We start from the raw sequence: 23617 nt of genomic DNA, 5'->3' as shown, positions 1-23617 counted from the left end.
TGAGGTTAGGCTAGTAAACAATTGGAGCCAGAAGTAAAAGCCTGGTCTAACAGATTCCGAAGTCTTTGCTCTTTGAAGCCCCTCAAGCTGGTCTTTGGGAGAGGAACAGGATGTGATCTTAGCATCATCACTTCCCTGAGAGCAGATGCTGTGCTGCCCTCCTTGGAAGTACATGTGGATTTAATCCCAAGAGGGGGATAGGGGAGAGAAGCAAATACTAAAATTTCCAGGAGACCTCGATGAACGTACCCAGTCTCTGATGAAACTATGCATCATCTTAGGACCAGGCTTCAGGCCAGACCCATCAGGCTCCCTATGAGTTATTACTGAGACTTTATGTTTACATAATTGTTAAATTCATTAAACAAGGAGGCCATTAGACTGAGGTGGCTTTAATGCCTTAGTAGCCTACACAAGTAACCCAAACCTAAGCCTGAGATGCCTCAAGGTTAAGAAATCAAAACCTAAGGACAGCTCATCACAAACAGCCACCCAGCCTTTCCCAAATAAGGCAATCGCTTAAGCTATAGCCAGTCAAATAATTTCCTTGCTCTACTTCCGCCTCTCCTCTATGAAAATCTTTTCCTGAGCTCCTGTCAGTGGAGCACTCCGGACCAATTCTGTTTCGGCACTGCCTGATTTGAATTGATTTTTGCTCAAACTCTTAAAATTTTAATATGCGTCAGTTTACCCTTTAACACACTCAACACCCAAGAGGTTGATGAAGAAAACTAGGGGGGCCGTCCCCGTGGCCAAGTGGTTAAGTTTGCACACTCCACTGAGGCGGCCCAGGGTTTCGCCAGTTTGGATCCTGGGCGCGGACATGGCACCACCGCTCATCAGGCAATGTTGAGGCGGCGTCTCACATGCCACAACTAGAAGGACCCAAAACTAGAATAAACAACTGTGTACTGGGAGGATTTGGGGAGAAAAAGCAGGAAAAAAAAGATTGGCAACAATTGTTAGCTCAGGTGCCAATCTTTAAAAACATAAAATAAAATAAAATAATAAAAAAATGGAAAACTAGGGACCAGATAATTTTCGCTTTTGCCGTTCAAATTATAAGAAAAAGGGGGGGAAAAATCAAATAATGATGCCCAAAGAGCTCTGTTGACTCTCTTTGAACGTTCCTCTTGCTTCCACAAAAAACAGCACTGAGCTGTGGATTTCCCAGGAATTCATGGAAAGTTTCAGGAATAGTTGTTGGGACAATGTGGGGTTTTGATAACCTACAAACTCTGACGGCATTATTGGATCATTCCTGCAGGAGAATCTGGGCAAATACCTGCCTTTCAGAACTTCTGGGCCCTGAATGGATAGATCCACTCTGATCTTAGGTAATACAGACATAGTCCTACCTGAACACCTTTTGAATCCTCAGAACAGCTTCAAAGGCTACTGGATCATGTTGGAGACAAGCAATAGTTTGGCCTTAATAAAGAGACATAATATGGCCAGCTGACAATTTAGAAGAGAGAATTCATTTTTGAATGTCTTTAAATAATAATATCTCCAGGTTAAATATGTGAGTGAATCCTAATGATGGTAGGAAAAATGAGAAATAGAAAAAATTCACAGCTGTGAGGTGGGAAAGACAAGATGGGAGAGATCAGGAGACCATGTCCTGGTGCAAAGGATTTATGAAGAGACATAAGGGAAGATGGTTGGAAGTGAATGTGGGAACATCATCTGGAAGCCTTGATCATCAAACTAAGGAATATAGGCTCTATCTGGCAGGCTCTCTGGAGTCAATGTAAGCTCTTAAACAGGAGAATAATAATCACAGTGGGATTTTAAAGAGTACTAGAGATCTTTTGTTCCATCTTAACAATAGGCCCTCAAAATGTGTATTGTTTTATGGGAAGCATATTTAGAGAAAGACAGAACAAGATAAATGAACAAGAACACTCATCTAATGTAGTATATTACTATACAGGATGAATTAAAGAGATAAAAACAACAATTGCACAAAACAAATGGGATCCATTGACTGGGATTAGCTGGAACTGGAAACAGATTCAGGAAGAGATGGTGTGGGTGGGGCAGGTGCTGGCTCAGGAATGAATTGACTGGGGATGGAATGCTCACACTTCCACTAAAGGCATGGTTGAGTCACAGAGTTTTCTCAACTTTGCAGTTTACAAATGAGAAGGTGTATAACTGGGGGAAGTAGAGCATATTTTGGCAAAACTTCTTAAATAATATTTTTCCACAAACCAGCCCTGTGCCACTCCAGACCAGACCCTGAGCTGAACAGACCATGTATTCATGCCTCACGTTGCATCTCTGATTAACCAATAAGTCTGCCGTGTGTCACACAGTTAGCCTGATGCGATAGAGGCACATGGATATAAGAGAATTCCTGCCCTCAGGACATTAAAGTTTGGTTGTTATTGTGGGTTTAATTGTCTCCTGCCCAAAAAGATATGTTGGAGTCTTAACTCACCCCCCAGCACCTCAGAATGTGGCCTTATTCAGAGGTAGAGTCTTCAGAGAGGTGATCAAGTTAAACCAGGTCATTAGGGTGCGTTCCAGTCTAATATGACTGGAGTCCTTATAGAAAGGGGCAATCTGGATACAGACACACACAGGGGGAACACCATGTGAATGCGCAGGCAGAGACGAGGCTGATCTGTCTATAAGCCAAGGAATGTCAAAGTTTGCCAGGAAACCACCAGAAGCAAGGAGAGGCATGGAATAGCTTCTCCCTCATAGCTCTCAGAAGGAACCAATCCTGCCGACACCTTTATCTTGGGCTTCCATCCTTCAGAACTACCAGACAATACATTTCCGTTGTTTCAGCTCCTCAGCTTGTGGTACCTTGTTATGGAAGCTCAGGCAAACTGATGCACTTGCAGAGACTGAACAAACCTACAAAAAACAATTAAAGGGCAAGCTAGTAGGAACAGATATATATTAATTGGGGGTGCTGAGTAGAGGAGGAAATATGCTGGTTCAAACAGTTTTTAAAACTTCATGGAGGAGGAAGGGCTTGAGTCAGGCCTTGAATTGCTTTTAAAGTTTATTCCCTGATTTGGTGAATCTGCAGGTAGTTTTGCATTTTATCCTCTCCAACCACTGTTTATGGCACTTACATCTCTTTCCCTGAGTTTTATTTCACATCTCCTCTTTAACATAGTCCTGGGCGCGGACCCAGTGTGCATTTTCTGGAAGCTGATCTGGGTGGCCTAGAAGTTCTTTCTTAATTTTAAGAGTCTGTTGACCCTATGACCAGCATAGAGGCCACATCTTAAACCAGGCCCACCTTCTGGATGGTGGGTTGAATATTCTTCTGCTCAGTTTTCCCATCAGAAAAATCACGATTATACCTTCTTTCACTTACCTAATGGTAAAGCCAAGAATGTTTTGAAATAACCTTAATTTGGGGAATTTCCAAAAGATTGACCATCAAGACTTTGTTTCCGTATACTCCAAGGAAAAGAAAATATGACTTCATAGTATACTGAGGTTCACACTCTTAGTATAAAATTCTTCTTCGTGTAGTGATGATGGTGGGTGTCTGTCTTGTCACAATATAGGTTTCATTCCTTCATTGAGATATTGTGGCAAAACCATTACAATACTTTGTAGATCACCAGGCTACTCATATTTATTTATTTTTAAACTAACAATCACAATCCATGACATTCCTTTGTCTTACTTGAGTTAGATTCCTAGTATATTCCCTGACTATGATGATGGAGAAGCTTATCATGATTGCTCCCAATGTCAATTAATGATGTTTTAAAAATGACATGGGGAGTGAACTGAAGAAAGAAAACCATTCTCTAATCTCAGCAGAAAAGTCAAGGAAATGAGCATTCCAGTTCAGAGACTCTGCAGGGTCCAGCAGCAGAGATAAATATGCTTGCACCCTTGAGTGGAGCCCGTGATTTCGCTGCCGGGGCATGTAAAGAAATCTGTTACACGCTGGGTACAATTGTCTGGGTCTGCTGCTCTTCATGCCTACTAGAAGGAAGTGTGGTACAAAGAAGGTGGTGAGATAAGTACCAGGTTGGGTCCAGGAGACCTCGTTCTCATCCTGACTCGGCTTCTATCTACCGGAAGAGTTAGTTGAATTCTTGAGATTTCTGTTTCCTCACACGTAAGATGTCTAGAAGATCCTTTTCAGTTCTCATATTCTTTGATTCTATAATAGGCACCTAGTTACACAATAGAAAGTTAAGATTACAAACGCATGGATGGCAGAGATGTATGTCTTCTGCATAGTGCGTGTGATAGGATGCGCCATGCCTGGGGTACCATGAGGGCAATGTTCACACTCAACATTGGTGCAGAAAAGATGAGTTCAGGATGCCGAAGAATACTTGGAGCATCCTTATTTTCATGACATGCATTAAAGAGAAGCACAGTAAGTGGCCCCTATACTAAACGTTGATCAAAGACGGCAGGAGTGCACACAGTATTTGGCCAGGGCTGTGTTCACATCATGCCCTATGCTGCCTCGGATTTCCCCAGGTGAGACTTGTGCTGGTATAGGATTTCTCAGCTTCAGCACTCTTGATATTGGGTCAGATAATTCTTTGTTTTTTTTTGTGAGGGGAGGTGGGCAGTCCTGTGACTTGTAGGATGATTTAGCAGCATCCCTGGCCTCTAGTCATTAGATGCCCATTGAAACCCCTCCCCCTAATGTGACAATAAAAAAGGTTTCTAGACATTGCCAAATGTCTGGAGAACAAAACTGCACCAAGGTGGCTTGTATCTAGTAGGATACAATCTTACCAAAAAACTACCCACACCCAAATCACAGAGCCCAACTTTAAGAAAGGAAACCCATCCTGAATTTGAACAGAGCCACCACATTAGACTCCTACTGTCAACAGACATTTGCATCCCTGTGCAAGCAAATGCCTTCTAAAGATTTAAGAAATGTGACTTTCAGATAACTACTGCTTTTGTTTTTTTTCATGATATTGCTCTTCCTCGGGCATCTAATGTGGAAGGGGAGGCGGGGTCTTTTGTTGGACTCACATGAAGATGGTGTGACTGTGAGGATGTAGGTGGTCTTCTTCACGTGTTTACAGTCAGAAGCACTCGCTGTGAAGGTGCACCCAGAGCAGACATTGTCCCTGCAGTGGGTTCATGATGGCGCTGGGTTGTGTAGACTGCCAGTCTCACCATGCTCCTTGAATAGGAGGATGGCTCACTGAACAGGCCTGGACTTACATACATAAGTGGATCATAATGGAAGGGAGTCATCACAAAAAGCAAATCATGCATCCCAATGATACTGCCATTGCTCAAATGTTGCTGGAAGTTTGCAGCCGTTAGAACCAGACATTGAACCAACCAACCAAGTCAGTCTCAGGATCCTGTAATAACCATAGATTGGGAACTAAAAAAAAATACTGATTCACTAGTGGTGTGTACAGAAGATGAAGATTTTCCCTGACTAAGAATATGTAAAAGAGAATGCACCAAGGTGTCTGCAGGCAATTCCAGACATATTCTGAAAATTCTTTGAGCAATGGCAGCTTGGTGGAATGTGAGGTATCCTCTTGAGACAAGGACCTATTCATCTGGCTTAGTACATATCAGTACAGTTCTTAAATGGATTCATCTTATTACTCAATACTAATATCTCATATATATCAAAGTACTCATCCTTCCCACCCCAACAACCCAAGTCTTTAACTACCAATCCCCAAAGAAGTGGTGAGAGTTAAAGCCCCCAGTGTTCTAGTCTTCAGACAAATTTCCAGGGTCCCCTGAGGTTCACATTTTCAATTGACCCCTTAAAACTGGCCTGAAAAGGTGAAAAGAACCAACACCTTTCCACGTAAAGGAAAGAAACTCAATAATATCTCCTCAGTTGAGGTCACCGCTGAGTTCTGAGTACTGTGGAGAAGGAAACACAACATGCCAGCAAAAACTGGAGGCTACAGGTACGAGGATGAAACCACCCACACAAGGTAATCACCAGCAGCACTTAACATTTGGCACTGCCCTTGGAAACGTTTATAGGCTTAAAAACATAATTATAAAAGACAGAGGGTATGGAGAGAGAGATGAAGGAAAAGAGAAGATGAATGAAAGAACTGTTCCATTCCTGGCCGCCATTAATAGCACTGAATTATAATAAATGCCAAGGGAATAGGAAGAACAGTATTGAGACAAACACTAAATTCCAGGGGAGACCAGACCTGTGTTTTAAAAACAGGGCCATGTGCTTTGGAAGGAATGCTGTGTGCTTAGTCTTGTTTATAACATGGCAAAGGATTCAAGAATGTAATCTGTTCCTCTTGACCAACAAAAAAAAAAGATTCGCTTCAACCCTCACCCTCCACCACTCCTTCCACTTGCTGCCCTGTTCCGATACCAGATCTGAAAGATGGGATTCTATAGTGAATTTCTGGAATGCTTGTTTTGGGCCTGTCTTTCATCAGTGTAACTAGATGATGGGATGGCTTTGTTTTTTCTAAAAGAGATCCATCTGCGGAAGTGAAGATTTTCTGAGGGAGCTTTTCAGACTTGTCGGATCTGAGGTATTTTTAGGTAGGTTTTTCTTTTGAAGCAGGAGCTCTGGATAATGCACAAGATCTGGAGACGGAAAGAGGAACATCTCCTCTACTTCTGTGGGGCCAAAATCACGCCCTGGCTTCATCCTGTCTTGGGCAGCTTTCCTGAGAATTCTCAGAAGGGGTTAGCTGAGAGTGAATGCAGTGCAGAGAAAGAGCATGGATCTAGGGGTCTAATGTCTTTTCTACCTTTTCCTAGTTGTGCCATCTTGGGTATATTACTTGTCCCTCCTTAGCCTCAGTTTCCCTAACTACAAAAGGAGAATAGCAATCTCTTCACTGAAGGGGTTTTGTAAGTCTCAAAGGAGAACACATCTGTAAAGCAACTTGCAGTAGGCCAGCACACAAGATGCAAGAAAATGTTACTTCCTTTCCCACTGCAGCTCCCTTGGAGAATGATGGGACCGGGAGTGCAGAGTTGGAAAAGCTTATAAAACACATCTGTCCCAGCCTCCTCCTCAAAGAGGAGTCTCATTTACAGCATCCCTGACAGATGGAAAAGTCAAACTCTGCTTGAATGCAGGCAGCGATGAGATGACAGGCTCCCCACCTCCTGGAGCAGTCCGTCCTGGGTGGACAGCTCTCCCTGTTAGAGAGCTCTTCCTGTGAGCCAACATCCGCCTCCCTCTACTTTCACTGATGTAGAATACTGACATTTAAAAGCAACAACAGAAACAACTAACAATTACTGTGCATTTGCTTTGTACCAAACACTGACCTAAGAGCTTTTCAGGTATTATCAGATTCAATCCTCACGACACCCAGTGATGTGGGAGTTAATACTGTCCACATTTTATGAATGGGGAAACTGAGGCTTTGAGTGGCTATGCCACTTACCAAAAATGTGAAAGAGCTGAGACTTGAAGCCAAGTCGGTCTCACTCCCCGTTCACGCGGCAGTCCCTGGGATACACTGCTGTTTTTGGTAGCTGGAGCATTCACTGCCGGGTTGGATTCAGAGGAGGTGCTCAGCAAATGGAGAGTGAATGAATGAATGAATGAATGCACACATACTAAAGAAGCATCCTATCTGCAAAGGGGTCAGGACCTGGACTGTTGCAATCTTCCTTTTGTGGGGGTCCTTCAATACCTCCTGGCCTCATCTCTGTTGTTCGTGCTGTCTTTGTAACTCAGCACCACATTTAAGTGAATAAAAGTGTAAAGCATGTACTCTGTCTAGTGTAAAGTTTCCTAGGGGGTGTGTGTGTGTGTGTATTTTCATATACACATAACTCCCACTGGGCCTCCCAGATCAGTCATATAGAGTTTCAGCAGTACTTTAGTTACTGTTTAAGGTCTTCGCTATATTTCCATACTTCTTTGCCTTTTCTTTTCTTTTGTAAGTGAGAAAAGCATAAGATGGAAAAGCTGTAGAACTCTGAGAGGTGTTCTTATCAAGTTAAAACATACACGTATATTTTTAATTTCAAAATTACAGTCATGTGTCACTTAACGACGGGGACATGTTCTGAGAAATGCATCAGGAGGTGATTTTGTCATTGTGCGAACACCATCAAGTGCGCTTACACAAACCTAGATGGCAGAGCCTACTAAACACCAAGGCTACATGGGACTAATCTTATGGGACCACCGTTCTATATGCGGTCTGTCATTGACTGAAACGTCGTTATGTGGCACATGACTGAATATTTAGTAAGACTTAGACAAATAAATTTTGAACAAATTTGGAGGGAGGGGGCTTTATAATGATCCATGGGGCTCTAACTGTTATCTCCAATCCTACCCTCGACCCCTTCACCATCACCCCCTAACCTCCTTGCCTTATTTCCAGTCAGGAGCATGTACAGAAGACCTCAACCTGTGGGCTGCTGAGCATACTGGTTGCTCACCGAAGCTCCTGCCCGGCCTTGGGCCTGGTGCACATCCCTGGCTCTTGCTTTTCCCTTGTGACTCTGCTTCTGCCAGATGACTTGATTCTACTAACCAAAGTGTGCTCACGTCTGTCCAAGTCCAAATGTCTACACTGATTCCCTAATAACTAAGACCAGCCCCCTGTGTCATTCTCTAAGGACGATGGCGGTTTTGGCTCAGAAATCTGGCCTAGGTGTCCTTCTTACTTAAATTGGATCGTTCTTGCTTAGCCACCGTCTGAGACCATTTGTTGGCCTTCACGCCAGCAAGGAAGCCAGAGTCCAGTGCTAGAAGAGCAGGCAGGCACGCAACAGGTTATTGTCATATAATGTAACATTGGACTGTGGACAAAAGAATAGTGGTAACTATAATCTCTGGTTAAAAAAAGAATGACTAACAAGCCTTTTGTGTTTTGCTTTTTTTTCTTTCTTGGTTAAACGTTTTAATTTGGCTGTATTTAATTTCTCCATGATCAGTCACGAGCTCTTGATATGAAAACCTCTAGACTGTAAGCTACTAGTGACAGGACCTAACTATTAACTTACTGGTTTCATCGTCAATTACTCAGCATTACATGATACAGAATTATGTCCTCAAAAATATTTTGTGTGATGTTGGGGGCTGTGCATACACAGACAAATTGAATCAACCAGTATGATATGGATTAACCAGGTCAGCTAATTTTAGCAATGCAGACAAACTAATAACTATTATTTTCCCGTTTATTATGGAGCATTCTTAAAAGGGGTTGCCATGATTTACCAGTTAAGTGGTTTTAACTTTCTTTTTTTTTTTTTCTTTGAGGAAGATTAGCCCTGAGCTAACTACTGCCAATCCTCCTCTTTTGGCTGAGGAAGACTGGCCCTGAGCTAACATCCATGCCCATCTTCCTCTACTTTATATGTGGGACACCTACCACAGCATGGCTTTTGCCAAGCGGTGCCATGTCCGAACCCGGGATCTGAACCAGCGAACCCCGGGCCGCTGAGAAGCGGAACATGTGAACTTAACAGCTGCGCCACAGGGCCAGCCCCATGTTCTAACTTTCTATCCCATTGTGCCTATGTAAAAAAAAAAAGCCCCAAGTTCATGATCCATTAACATCTACTAAAATAATGCAAGTGATGTGGATGCACACTGCACATGTCCCAGAGTTCTTTTCAGGTATCAATTAGTAGATAATATTAAGACTGCAGACTACTCACCTCCCCACCCACTCATACCACATAACATTTAAAATACTGAGAATAATTTAAGAATAGTTAAAATTGCATTTTTGTACTTTGAAAGTATCATTCTTATGCTAAGTTCTGAATGCTTCTTTAAATGTTTAATTAATCAACAATCAGAACTGACTGGAAACTTTTGGTTCTCGGCATGAGTCAGCCACTGTAGGGCTCAAAAGGAGTATGATCCATGGGAGTCCTGCTCTGGAATAACTGATAGTCGGGTTAGGCAGACAGAACTCGCCCTTAAGATTCTCATCAAACAACTTGGAACCATGCAAAACTAGATCTTGTATTGATAATCAGAGTTAGAATAGTAAAAAAAAAAAAAACAACAACAAAAAAGGAATGATTTTTCAAAGCTAGAATAAATAGTGGGAGTTGCTTTGTTTAGGAGTGAGGCCTTAGGCAAGGCTAGAAGGATATTCAGGATTATTAATTGTTTATTATATAAGAATCAGAAGATTCTGTCCCCAAATATATAAGGTCAACATTAACAGTTTAAGATATCATTAGCTCTGATTCAGCTGGGTGCCTGGAGATCTCTTGTCATGCCTTTTTTTCTCATCAAGCCATCAAGCTTGAGAAGTCACAGTGGTAGAGTAACAAGTGTTTTCGGTTAGGGTTATTTTAGAACTACTTCTCATAAAACAGCAGTAAATAATATTGTTATGGAGTTCTAGTGCCGTAGGTGGGTACACCATAAACCAACATCCCTGTGGATTTACTTCCCTGTATCCAACCTTCCCCACCATTATCCCCAGTGCTTGACGTTAGACTGCTCCATGGCACAGACCAGAGGGCAGGAGACACATTGGAGGGGGAGCGTATTTCTGAGCATCTTTCAATTGAGGCCTAGAGAGCTATCTGCAGATCTAGCTGTATATGGAAAAGAAACGGCAGTCGTTTAGATCAGCGCTGGAAGCTGTGAATACAGTCAATATGTCTACTGAATGGTACATATGTTTGACTAGAAACAGACACATGGATTTATGTGTATACAATTTCAGTCTGTGCAGGGCAAGTGAATTCTCTGGGGCCCTTCATGCTCACCACTCAACCTTGAAGAGAAAACTCTATAACTGACCCCAAGTAAGGAAGAGGCAGCCACAGAGTCGTCAAATATGGAGCAAGTTCCCGGAGTAACTAGAGACTCCCCTGTAACTGGGTCATCACACAACTCGTGTTTTCTGTACCCAACTGGGACTGCTGGAAATGCCCCAGTCAAGGAGTAGCTTAGTCTCGGATTCCAAGTCCCCTCTCCGCCCCTGAAATACCACACAGACCTTCTCACCATAGTGCCCACCCGCACCACTGGCCTAGCTTCTTCAAAGCCCTGAAGAACTGTAAAGAGCTCCATCTCCCTTCCTTTTAGCAGGGCCTGCTAAACGGCCTCTCGCTGCCTTTTGCGTGTGGTGCTAATTAACATGATCCAAGTTACAATATGTGTTAAAGATTCCAGTTTTGTTACTTATTTAATGAGCTTCGTGGGATTTGAACATGAGGCTCAAAGTAGCAGGGGAAACCTCATAATTAGTTTCAATTACAAGAAGTTCCTACGCATTAAGACTATTTGATGAATTGCAGAGGGAAGGAACTACCGACCAGATACAAATCACTAATTTTGTTGCATTTATTATTATACTTATTTTCTTCCTAATTAGTACTGATTGGCTTATGATCCTAATTAATGCAAAGGAATTTGGAATGGTATACAATGGTATGGCTTAGAAGATGCCAGCATGTACAACTGCTAAATTATTGCTAATTGTTATTTGCATGAGGCCTGGAAGACTAAGTAGTGCAATGCCTAATTAGCATTAAAGATATGGTATCCATTTCCAATTTACACTAAGGCAATGGAGATCAAATCGTTAGCTTAAAAAACTCAACCTTTAGATTCCAAGAATTGCACTATTGTATAGTGACCTCCACCTAAGGAGAGACTGTTTTTTCTTGTCTTCAATTGCATCTTGCCAGAGCTTGGCTAGAACTTTGCTAAAAAGTTACGCAGGAATACCCAGCATCACACTGGCAATGGGCTGCAGTACTTAAGGATTGGAGCTGGAAGCCAACTGGCAAAGAGGCCGAGCATAAGGCCTCAGTTTGTTCCAGCACTCAAAGTGTGCGTGCCTGCTGGAGAGTGGGGTCCTGAGATGGCAGGCTTCTGGGAAGACCTAAACCCATCCTGAAGTCATGGTGACTATGAGTGATGCCCATACAGTACTAGGCATGCCTATTCTGTAGATCTGGATGATCACCCAGCATCACAGGGGCAGATGCTGCTCGCCTGATGCGGGTTGCTGTGAAGAAGAGAACAAAGAGAAGGTCCTGGAACAGAGAGACCTAAATTTCAACTCGTAATCCAAAACCCCCTCAAGTAGGCCTGCTCATCCCTGATTACACCGCTTTCTTTATGGCAAATGTTGCCTCTCGTTCTAATCTGCTCTCGCCTAGTGAGTGATGGGGCTCCTAGGAAACACTCGAGATACACCTTTCGGCTGAGAGCTGCCTCTGCTTACTCTCATTATTTCGGCACCAGAGTTTTTGCCATTTGGCCTTTTCCCCAGTCCCCCTTCTTCATCTAACCCTTCATCTTTCTCGTTTTCCCCTCCGTCTTCTCCTTTGCTTCTGCTTTAATCCAATCCTCCATGGAAGGTAAAGGAAGAATATTGGAGAAGGAGCCAGAACACCTGCCTGACTGGACTTTACAGGAGTCATCTCACATCTTGGGACCTGAGCTTCTCCATCTCATGACCAGAAATGCTGACATCTTCTGTTCTATCCCTTCCTCACAGCCGTGCTTGGAAGCTCAAGTGGATCACACATGCGAAAGCCCTTTGGAAATCAGACAGCTGTGTATAAATGGGAAGGATTCAACCATTTGATCTTCATAGATAGAAGTACCAGTGCCTGATGGAGTTAAGTAGAGATGGTGAGCTTCCCTGTTCCACTATGGTGTTGACCCACACACAGAGTCATCTCCCAGAGGGGACGCTAGAGGTGAATAAAGCCGAGGAGAGAAGCTGGCTTCTGTTCAGGACCATGAACTCCACACAGGAAGTTCCTCTTCTCCACAACTTCTGAGTACCTTGTACACTGAGAGGCCTGATTTACTGACAGTCTGGCCCACGGTGAGCAGGCTCGGTTTCTGTAATTCTCTGAGAGACTGTTTTGGGAAGACTCTTCATCTTCCAGGTAAACATTGTTCCTGGCCATCAAGTTTTATTTAAAGATGTCATTCTCTGCGGCCTCATAAGTATTTTATATTTTTAGAGAGAGAAATAGAGAGAAAAAGTAACAAGGATAGAAGCTACTTGATGTTTAACATAACACGAGCTCTGTATTGCTTTTGGGGGCAGCTTCATTCAAACTTCACTATGGGATTGTTGAGTTTTGATTTCTCAAAGTTGGGAAAAGACATTCTCCTGACCAAGATCAGTTCAAATCATTTGGCAAGGTTATATGTGTGATATAAAAATGTAACATAAAATATATACAATTTTCCTAAGAAAAATAGTGATTGGCCATAGGAAATTCATTATTTACTCCTTTTTTTATTAGTTAATAAAATAGCCATGTTAAGAAAACTTGATGCCACATGCTTTAGGTAAATTTTTAAAATTCTAAGATATATCACACCTCATACATACAAAGCATATACATATATATTCCATATATGTATGTAAATTTAAACTGCATACATTATATGTGTAATTATATATGTTGTGTATATATATATGTATGTATATGTATACTTAAAGAATGTGCTCTCCATATGTTCACTTACAAAATGTAAATAACACAGCCAGTTATGTACTACTATCCCGCTTATGACACAAAATATTGCCAATACCTTTGACACTCCCATGTATGTCACCTCCACCCCCAACATAGTGGCTTTGAGTGAACTTGGAAAAGGTCCCCTTTCCTTCAAGTGGAGAGGCTTGGAAGTAGTTTAACGGACTAAATCTTAGCTCCACTCACCCTCTTGGCTAGATGTCCTTGTGCAATGAGCAAAAATACAAAAGCAACCCTGCCCAACCTCCCCTCCTTTGCAGTTTTATCATTTATATATATGGATCCCTAAACAATATATTGTGTGTTTTTTCATACTTTTAAACTTGATAGAAATAGTCACATGTTTTTCTTGGTCAACATCCCATTTCTGAGATTCAACCAGACTGACATGTGTAGATGTGCCTGGCTCATTTTCTTTGCTAATAGCATGCCTTTGCACGAATGTCCTACAATTTATTGATCCATTTTCCTGTCGATGGACACCCAAGTTGTGTCCAGTGGTTAGTTATTACAAAAAGCAAAAGCACCCTGGGAGAGAACTCCGGTATTTATTTTCTATGCCTGTGTGCAAGAGTTCCTCTAGGTGTAGTTGTTTACCAATGGAACTATTGGGTAGTAAGATATGGAGACCTTACATCTTTGCTTTTACTATATAATGCCAAATTGTTTTCTAAAATAATTGTGCCAACTGATTCTCCCACCCACAAGGTATGAAGAATTCTCATTGCTGGACAACTTTTCTAACCCTTGGCATTATCAGATTTTAATTGATGCCAATCTGGTGGATGTGTCTTTAACTTTCTTTTTCCTGATTACAAACGAGGTTAACATTTTTTCCGTGTCCTCTTACGTGAAATGCCTTTTCATGTCTTTTATCCAGCTTGTTTTTTTTTCTATCAAGTTGCTTGTTTTTTTCTTATTTCTTTCAATATTCAGAATCCTCCTCCTTTGTTGGTTATATGAAACACAAATATTTTCTCAGTTGATAGGTTATCACGATCTTTATAATGTCTTTTAAAAAACACTCTTTATTAAGATAGATTTATCAATTCTTTATGCTTTGCACTTTTTGCCTCAGGAAATACTTTCCTCTTCTGAGGTCGTAAAGTATTTTGTAAAAGTTTAAAGTTTTATGTATCACATTTAATTATGTAATCCATCTGAAAGTGGGTTTTATGTATCTTAATACTTGGTAGGGTAAGTCTCTCGATGTTTTCTTTTTCTTTGGGAGTACTTTAGCTATTCTTGTACCTGCCATATAGGCTTTCCATATGAGTTTTAGAATTATCTTACAAAGTTCAAAAAATCTGCTTGTTGAAATTTCGCTTGGAATTTTATTAAATCTATAGATCAATTTGTTGAAAATTGATACTTTTATGATAATGAGTCTTTCTATCCATCAATGCATCTCTTTCTCAATTTCATTTTTTAACACATTTCAATAAGCCTCATTTTTTAAAATGAAGTCATACACATATTTTGTTGAATTTATTTCTAAGTACCATATTATTTTTATTATAAATCTGCATCTCTAGATCCCAGCAACAAATAGAAATATACATGAAAAAAGCTTTTCCATATTTATTTTGTAACTTTCAGTCATTATATTTGTATTAATTTTGGTAACTTGTTCATATATTCTTTCTGGATTTCAATGTAATCGTATCATAAGCAAATAATGACAGTTTTATTTCTGCTTCTCCAAATCTTATACCTTTTATTTCTTTACTTTCCTTATCTTGCTGGCTGAGACCTTTAACGCAACTTTGAATAGAAGTGGTGACAGCAGACATCCTTGCCCTGTTCCTGATATTAAAGGGAAGGCTTTTAATGTTTCACTCTTAGGTATGATGCCTACTGGAGGGATTTTCTTGATACCCATTATCAGGATAAGGAAGTTGCTTTCTATTCTCAGATTACCTAGAGCTTTTGTCACAAATGAGTGTGGACTTTTATCAAATGACTGCATCCATTGAGATAATCATCTGGCTTTTCTCCCTTGTTTTGTTAATATGGGGAATTACATTAATACATTTTCCAGTGTCAAATCAAAGCTGTATTCCTGAGTTAAACCAAACTTGGTCAGAATGCATTCTCTTAAATACATTGCTAGATTAGGTTTGCTAGAATTTTGTTTGGAATTATTATATCCTTGTTTATGGGTGAAATTGGCCTGCTATTTCTTTATTTCCTTATTATTCTCATTCTGTGTCTGTCTGATAGTGACTTAGGCTGCATCTTTGGGACAGTGCCCTCTTCTATGCTATGGAGGAACTTGTGTAAAAATGGAATTCTTGGTAGAAGCAGCTGAAAATCTTTTGGGCTGGCTTTTATTGAGAAGATTTTAAACTACTGATTTAATTTATTTAATGATTAAAGAAACATTTGGGTTTCCTATTTCTTCTTGAATCGATTTTGGTAAGTTATATTCTTTTCTAAAACTGTGCATGTTTCATCCGAGTTTTCAAATATGTTGGCACCTAGTTGTTCATAATATGTTAGTCTTTTCACCTCAATGGCATTTGCAATTGTAGACTCTCCATAATATTGTTTTTTGTCTTTCCTTCCTTCTCTATTATCTTTCTTTGCCTTCTATACTTCCCTCCTCACTTCAATTATTATTGCCATAAATTCACTAGTTTTATCACTCTTTTCAAACAAAGTCTGGCTTTGTTGACCCTCTTTCTTACATCTGTGTTTTGTATTTGATTGATTTCTGCTTTTATCTTTATGATTTCCTTTCTTCTACTTTTGTTGGGTGTATTCATTTAAAAAAAATTCTTATTTCTTCATTTGCATGGTAAGCCTTTCTTGTTTTAGTCTTTTTGCCCTTTTTATTTTCTAATATAAATCTTTATACTTATAAATCTCTCTCCAAGAACCAACCTAGCAGCACCCTACAGGTTTTGATATGATATTTCACTAATACTCTATTCTAAACTTTTGACCCATGAGTTAGAGGTGAATTTTATAATTTCCAGTGATCTGAGGTTTTAATGTTACCTTTTTGTTACTGAGTTTTACTCTATTGCCTTTTCCTAGAGAATAGGATTCCTATGACATTGATTCTTTGAAATTTGTTGTCAGTTTTCATTATTGCTCTATGTGTGCTGTGCTGTACTTTCTAATTAGCTGGATGTGGCATTTATGTATGTTTGTTAAAATGAGATTGGCAAGTTGTTTTTCTCCAATTTCCTATATGCTTACTGAATCTGTTTTTGTTTGCTTGATGCATTACTGAGAAAAATTTGTAAAAATGTTCCATTCTGAGATCAAGTTTGTCAATTTCTCTTTTGTCATCTTTGCTTTATGTAGTCTTAATCCAAGTTATTATATACATACAAGTTAGAATTTTTAAATCTTCCTGGTTTTAACTGAAAAATGTATCATTAAGGTTGGGTTATGACCCTTTTGACCACCAATAACTTTTTTTTTTTTAAACGAAAACTTGTTAAATGCTATTTTGGCTGATATTAATATGTTAGTACATCAGCTTTCTATTACTATTTCTCTGGTGTATTTTCCCTCTACCTTTATTTTCTGTCATATGTTTTCACATATTTTAGGTATATGTCTTATAACCAGCATATTTCTGGATTCTGAATTTGAAGATCCAACTTGATCTTTTTAAAGTTTTGGTTTGCTGTGATTACTGATTTATTTGGATTACTTTGTGCTTTATATTGTACAATTTTCAGTTTCTTATGTTTCTTCCTTTCTTGATTTATTTTTGTCTCCCCCCCAACTAGTTTGTAAGTTATACCTTTAATTCTATTTGTTTATGGCTACCCTAGACACTCTAAAATTCATATTTAATGTAATAATGTTGAAAGTTAATATTGTTAGCCTTTTCCAAAACAATAAAGTAAACTTTGAGTGTTTTAACCTTATTACTCCCAAACATTTATACTATAATTATCCAGGATTTTACTTCTATCTTCTTCCTAAGAGTGAAAATTAGACATTATTTTATTGTTTTGTATGTTTAAATTTATCCACAGGTTTTCCATTCTCTCTGTTCACTATATCTTCTTACATCTCAGACCTTCTTTTTGGGAGAATATTGTTTTCTTTTTGAAGTACATACTTTAGCAATCTCTTTAGGGAGAGTCTTATCGGTTGTAAACATTCTTAGTTTTGTTAAACTTAAAATATCTTACTTTCGTTTTGAAAGATTGCATTGCTGTGAATACTTTTCCAGTTTGACAATTTATTTTTCTCTCTGAACTTTGAAGATAGTTTTCAGCCGTCTACTAGATTTCATTGTTACTGTAGAGAAGTCAGCAAAAAGCCTAATGGTTGTTTTTGTTTGAAAGTTATGTATCTTTTCCTCCTGGCTGCTGTTTGATTACAGTGTGTTTACCTTGAGTTGTTGTTTTTTTTTTTTCTCTCATATAATCCACATAGAATTTCTTGTGCTTTCTGATTCTGGGGATCCATGCCTTGCATCAATCCTGGAAATTCTTAAGGCTGATTCTTTTCCTTATTCCTTCTACTATCTTTTTTCTTTGCCTTCAGTAAAATATATGGAAAACCAGCTCTTTATCCTATGATTCTCTTGACCTTTGTTTATTATTTTCAACTATTTTCTGTCTACATTATGTATTGCTTCTTTGGACCTATCTTCCAATTTAATGATTCTCTTTTTAAAAAGTTATGACTAATTTGCTATATCATCCATCAATGTGTTTGTAATTTAAACTATTATATATTTCATTTTTAAAATTTCTATTTGGGTAGTTTTCAAATCTACCTTGTCATATTTCATAGTGTATTGTACTTCTTCTTTTGATGCCCTCCAGTATGTTTTCAAATATATTCAGCTTATTTAGTTGATATATGAGGTTGATTCACATTTTTGCAGATTCAGTGGGTCTAATTCTACTCTTTGTTATTTCTGCTGACTTTTATAAAGCTTGCTCTCTCATGCATTTTGCATTATGATATCTTATTATGACTCATGTTTTTGGCATTTTATCTGTGAGAATTCTTTGAGTCATGGTTTCTAAATGCATTCTTCCAGAGATGATACACACTTACATGTGCTAAGTGCCTAGGGGTTCCACCAATCCAGGAGCATTTTAAACTAAAATTTTAGCTTGGTCATTTTCAGGTCACAAAGAAAGTATCTATTTTGGCCTTCATTCATGTGAGAACTGTCTTGGGGTTAAGGTCTCTCAGAGGTGACTGACTGGTCCATCCAACCAGAGCAGAGACAGGCAAGATTCCTCTCTCCCTTTGGAGTGGGTTATATTGTAGCTATTCTTTCAGTGAGAGTTTTGTCTTATGAAATCTAGCCTTTATGAAGGGAGTTCAGATCATATCTCCTGCATTGCATGGACACTACATTTGTCTTCTATTTTCTATGTGCAGCCCAATAAAGCAAAAAGTCTGGACATCCAGAGACAGGCAGATGTCCTCAGAAAGGCTGTCAACTTTAAACTACCTATCTCTCTGTATTACTGTATTCTGATGAATTTTCGCTTCTAAGAACCTCTCCTCTCCACCCACATATCAGCTGGATATGCATTTAAAAGACATCTTTTACGCTTCATTCAACTTTTAAAAGTTTTGTATCAGAAGAGTTTTAAAGTATATCTTGTCTGCTATATCTTGAAAATAGAAATTGTTTTTGTGACTTTAATTTCAAATGTTAATACACAGTGATCCACGAACTTCTCTCCTTTATCATCACTTATTTTTTTTTAGCCTATTCACACAATCTGAATTTCAGTTAATTAACTAAAGATACTATGCAACAAATAAATTGCAGCTTATTTCTGAAAAGCAATGTTTCACTTGTTTCTATAAATATATCCTATAATGTAGAATTTTAAGCCACTTTTCTTTCTAAATCCGAAAACAAAACTTCTGAATGTAGCATCCATGTTCCCTCTTTTCCAAATCACATGAATGTGTATACATTTCTATTTCTCCTACAAAAGGGTTTATAATTTTTAGCAGATTCTAAAATAAGTGTAGAACCTTAAAATAAAGGTTAAGAATTGTTTATCTTAGAGGAATATCAACAATGAGAAAGGCACACATTTATAGGAAAATTCTGGAAACTATGTCTGGGAAAAGGGAGTGAAAAATATCCCATGAGAAACAGTATATATAGCTATATCTATCTATATATGTCTGTCTAACTGAAGATTGATTTGCCTCTTTACACAGAATTAACACAAACACATGCCTACACTTTTATATATGCATGCACATGCTACTCTGTTAAAATGCAATTGTAAATGGGAATAGACACTGGGGTTAACAATAATAAATTTGTTTTAATTATCTGTATTTTTCTACCACAAGCTTAAGGATACCAAACTGCTCATTCTTTACTGAGAGAACCAAACCAGTCATTGCTGAGAAAACCCGGACACCACTCCTGTCTATAATGGGTAATTCTAAACTAACATTACCCATCTTGACCTCCCGCCAGACTTGACTCCAAGTGATTCGGCTGTTTCCATAAATCACAACTTCTTTCCAAAGACAAAGATATTTCAGATATTCAAAAGAATGTGGCAGGGCTTTGAAAGAATTTCCAAGAGAGCTCCAAAACTTTTGAGCAGACGCAGCTGCAGGAGCATCTGTGTTGTCTAGTCATTGCTGGGCATGCAACAATCTTTGTTGCAGGGCTTGGGTGCCAGTGGCTTCATGAATCTCAATGCGTTATAGTAATTTTATTCCCGTATATCTCAAATGTCATATACGACTAGACAGTGGTCAGCAAGGAAACTCTGAGGGCTGTTTAGCAGAAGGACCTTTAAATACATTAGTCTATGGATGTGTCTCTGGGCTAAGGAGACATGGTGACATCTCAAGGGGCAACGCCCACCAGGATAAGATGTTTGGTCAGGAACACTAGAAGAAGCAATATCACTTTACAGTTGTTCCTCGGGTACTCTGTGGCATAATGTATATTTTTCTTGCTCATTTTAACACCAAAAGCCTAGAAATGGCCTGTTCTTTTCCTCTGGCAACAAGACTCTAAAGGAGTATTGTATACTCTAGTTCTCTACTCCAAACATTGTTTTTAAAACAGAAAGTTTTATGTCAGCTTCTCCTGCAGGATCTCTCTGGCCATCACTATAAGCCTATGAGAAAATCATGGTACTTATGACAATGTAGCTGGTTAAAGGTTGAATAGTGAAAATGAACAATGGAGAATCCATAGCCCTAAAAGCTGATTAAAAGTAACCCTGCAGATACTAAATGGTGGATTACAGAGTGATTACTGACAAATTAATAGACTGGCACCTAGACACTGTAAAAACAGAACAGCTGTACTGTAGATTTAAATTAAGACCATTTAGGAGAAGAAAAAGAATCATCACACAATAACTGTGGCCTGCGCGAGAGTCATACAAAATAAATATGATCATGCTCCTGGATGGACTCCACCGCTTAAAAGAGTCAACATTAATAAGTGCATTAAGCTAGAATTATTATTACTGTTCTATCATTACATGCAGGGTTGTCTGTGCCACTTAAAAGAGAAAAGTAAGAAAAGCATAGCTCTAGACGAGTAAAATCTGGACAATGTGAGACTGAAAAAGTTACAAGTTACCCCCAAAATGGAAACAAAAGTACCTGCTGCTTATCTTGGAGGCATTGAGCATTCTCTGCAAATTGAGCGTGGACCGAGCTGAATATGTTAACTTGAAATCACTGCAAGGTACATTAGTAATGACCATAATTAGTAGGCAATAACCAACATGTGTCCACGATGTGTCAGGCACTATTAAAACTAAGTACTTGAGATGTATGACCTCCTTTATCCACAACACACCCTTACGATGTATCATCAGAATGAGAATCCTAACACCACCCCCTTCTCATTGTACATCATTTTGTAGTTATATCGTATATGGCCGTGTGATTCTGCACATTTTATAAGGTAGGAGGGAAGGAACAACCATCTTTTGATAAATGACGAAACTGAGAATCGGAAAAGACAGGTCACTTGTGCAAAAATAGACAGCAAACAGGGATCTACTGTCGTGGTTCTTTCCTTAGGTTCGTCCTGTCATAATCCACTGGAAAAGGGTGAACAGCAGGGGGTTATTTAACCAGGCTGATGGCTTACAGTTGTCACCAAGCCCGGAAGAAGCACTCAAGCTGGCATGGGCTGATGGCCATTTCCGGTTTTCCTCTGCAAGAGGACCAAGGGCTGCTGCAGCCTGAGGGAATAAAGTTAGACCTGCAAACCTGCTCCCACGGGTAGGACGAGGGTGCAGAGGTGAAGAGCACAGCACTGCAGTCAGGCTGGCTTGGGGCAAATCTTGGTTCTACACCCTGAGAGCTCTATCACCTGGAGATCTGCCTCACCTCTCTGGGCCTCGTTCCCCTGATTTACATAATGGGGATAACAGTAGTACCTACTTCTTAGGGCTGGGCTGTGAAAAAATGAGATTATGCAGATAAAACACTTAAAACACTTAGAATAGCATTTAACACTTGGTAAGCCCTTAACAATTACTTATTATTTTAAACATTGTTTAATACCTTTTTCCCTAATCTTATTTTGATACGCACAAAAGCATCCATTCCTATGATTCTGTACATTAAAATTGCTCCCTTCGTGTTCTCCCTCTCCTCGTTTTTCAGTGTTCCTAATTGCGATTTACTCAACAGGCCTGGCTTCCGCACAATCAAGGGTGGACAAGGCTTGTGGGTCTGGAGGCCGAGGGTCCACAGGAAATATCAGACACGGGTTTTCAGCAACTCCTCAGAGAGCCCACATACTGTAATTACAACTATAGTCGTGGGTGAAATGAAACCATCTTGTGACTTTGGGCAAGTCCCTTAATTGCTCTAGGCCTTGGTGTTGTCATCTATAAAATCAGGTGCAGAAATACGAGGTGACCTCAGGCCATGGCCTGAGTTTGCAGAGGAAACTGGTACTGGAGCCACTGACGCCTCGTTAAAGCTTGAAGTGCCCCCCTCAAAGCCACACTCATTTCCAAAGCCTTTAGGGGTAGAGGTTAAAAAAGGTTCTTTTAAGGTAGCCTTTATAAGCAAGGAGGGAATTGTCTGACCTACTGGGAACAGGAATAAAATAAAGGGAAGAGTCACATCTTCGGCTATATAGGAAACACGTAAAACATAGCACTTTCAGCCTCTGTAATTATCTACGGATAACGATTTATCTTATTGCTCATCAAATCTGTTATTTCACCAGAATGGAAACAATCAAAAGTTGCATTGTTGCTTGGTTTAACATGCTTTTCATGGCAAACCTGGAAGAGTTGAGGAAAAAAAACAAGGCAAAGTAGAGCTATGAATAAAGAAAAAAACCCCACTCTAGGCAGGGAATACCCTAATGATATAATAATCACGGAATCATCCAAATTAGATGTGGAAGGATGGAGACTGTGCTCCAGCCCCTTGAGACGACTGTTCTAGAAAGCTAAGGTGTGTGCAGCCTCCCGCCCAAGTCCCCTGCCTCTCCAGGCCGGCTCCCCGCCATATGCTTGCTTCCCAGGCTTTTTGCTTTTATACATTTCAATGATGCTACCATTTTCCTCACCCAATTTGTATATTTTACACCTGTATAGGAAAATGTGATTGGAAGTGTCATTTATCCCAGAGCTGTGAAACCACAAACGGCGATTCACCCTACCAGCAACTTCAACTCACACAATCAGGCAATTGAGAGGCTTTTACTACCTTCAACTCGACCCCACCTTCCCCAAACTTCCGCTTTATGGCGAGTTTTTTATGCTTCCTACAATAAGCCCGCTCTGAATATAAATGCACATTTCCGATGTATATGGCACTTTCGAACAGCGTGACTAGAACATCTTGGAAAGATGCTACAGTGAAGCAAGTGCAAACATAATACCCTGTTGTTTTTATTGCTAATTAGAAACAAAACACAAGTTCGACCTTATTGCAGGCTAATCAGCTATTAAAACTAAGTGCTTCTTTAAAAAAAAAAATCAAATCTGGTTGCCTCCTTTAGATGTGTGAAAACAAAAAAGCAACCAAAAAGAGGCATTTGCTTTAAAATCCTTTCCTTATTCTTCTCCAAGCTGATGCAAATTCACTGAATGGTTCCTCTGTAAAATGTAAACAGGGGCAAAGCTATGGCTGCCATAGTAACCCCTGGATGCTCTTATCTTGGCAAGTCCTGTTATTGTCAGGAAGATGAATTCTAAAACAACTCTAT

General features: G+C 39.6%; 1 protein-coding gene across 5 annotated transcripts in view; it reads right to left on the bottom strand.

Annotated features, from left to right (window-relative positions):
* SETBP1 (SET binding protein 1) overlaps positions 1 to 23617 on the bottom strand; it is a 360545-nt gene that overhangs the window by 54033 nt on the left and 282895 nt on the right. Inside the window, exon 5 of one of the 5 annotated variants that reach the window (XM_070275633.1) lies at positions 2383 to 2871. The exons of the other annotated variants lie outside the window; for them this stretch is intronic. Within the exon in view, the coding sequence (XP_070131734.1) occupies positions 2825 to 2871 (47 nt within the window). The 3' untranslated portion in view covers positions 2383 to 2824. Of the gene's footprint in view, positions 1 to 2382; positions 2872 to 23617 lie in introns of those variants that run through there. 5 annotated transcript variants of the gene reach the window in all.

Source organism: Equus caballus, chromosome 8, assembly GCF_041296265.1.
Source record: "Equus caballus isolate H_3958 breed thoroughbred chromosome 8, TB-T2T, whole genome shotgun sequence".
Taxonomy (NCBI): Eukaryota; Metazoa; Chordata; class Mammalia; order Perissodactyla; family Equidae; genus Equus; species Equus caballus.
Note: the sequence above shows the minus strand (reverse complement) of the source record. Positions and strands in the feature narration are given on the sequence as shown.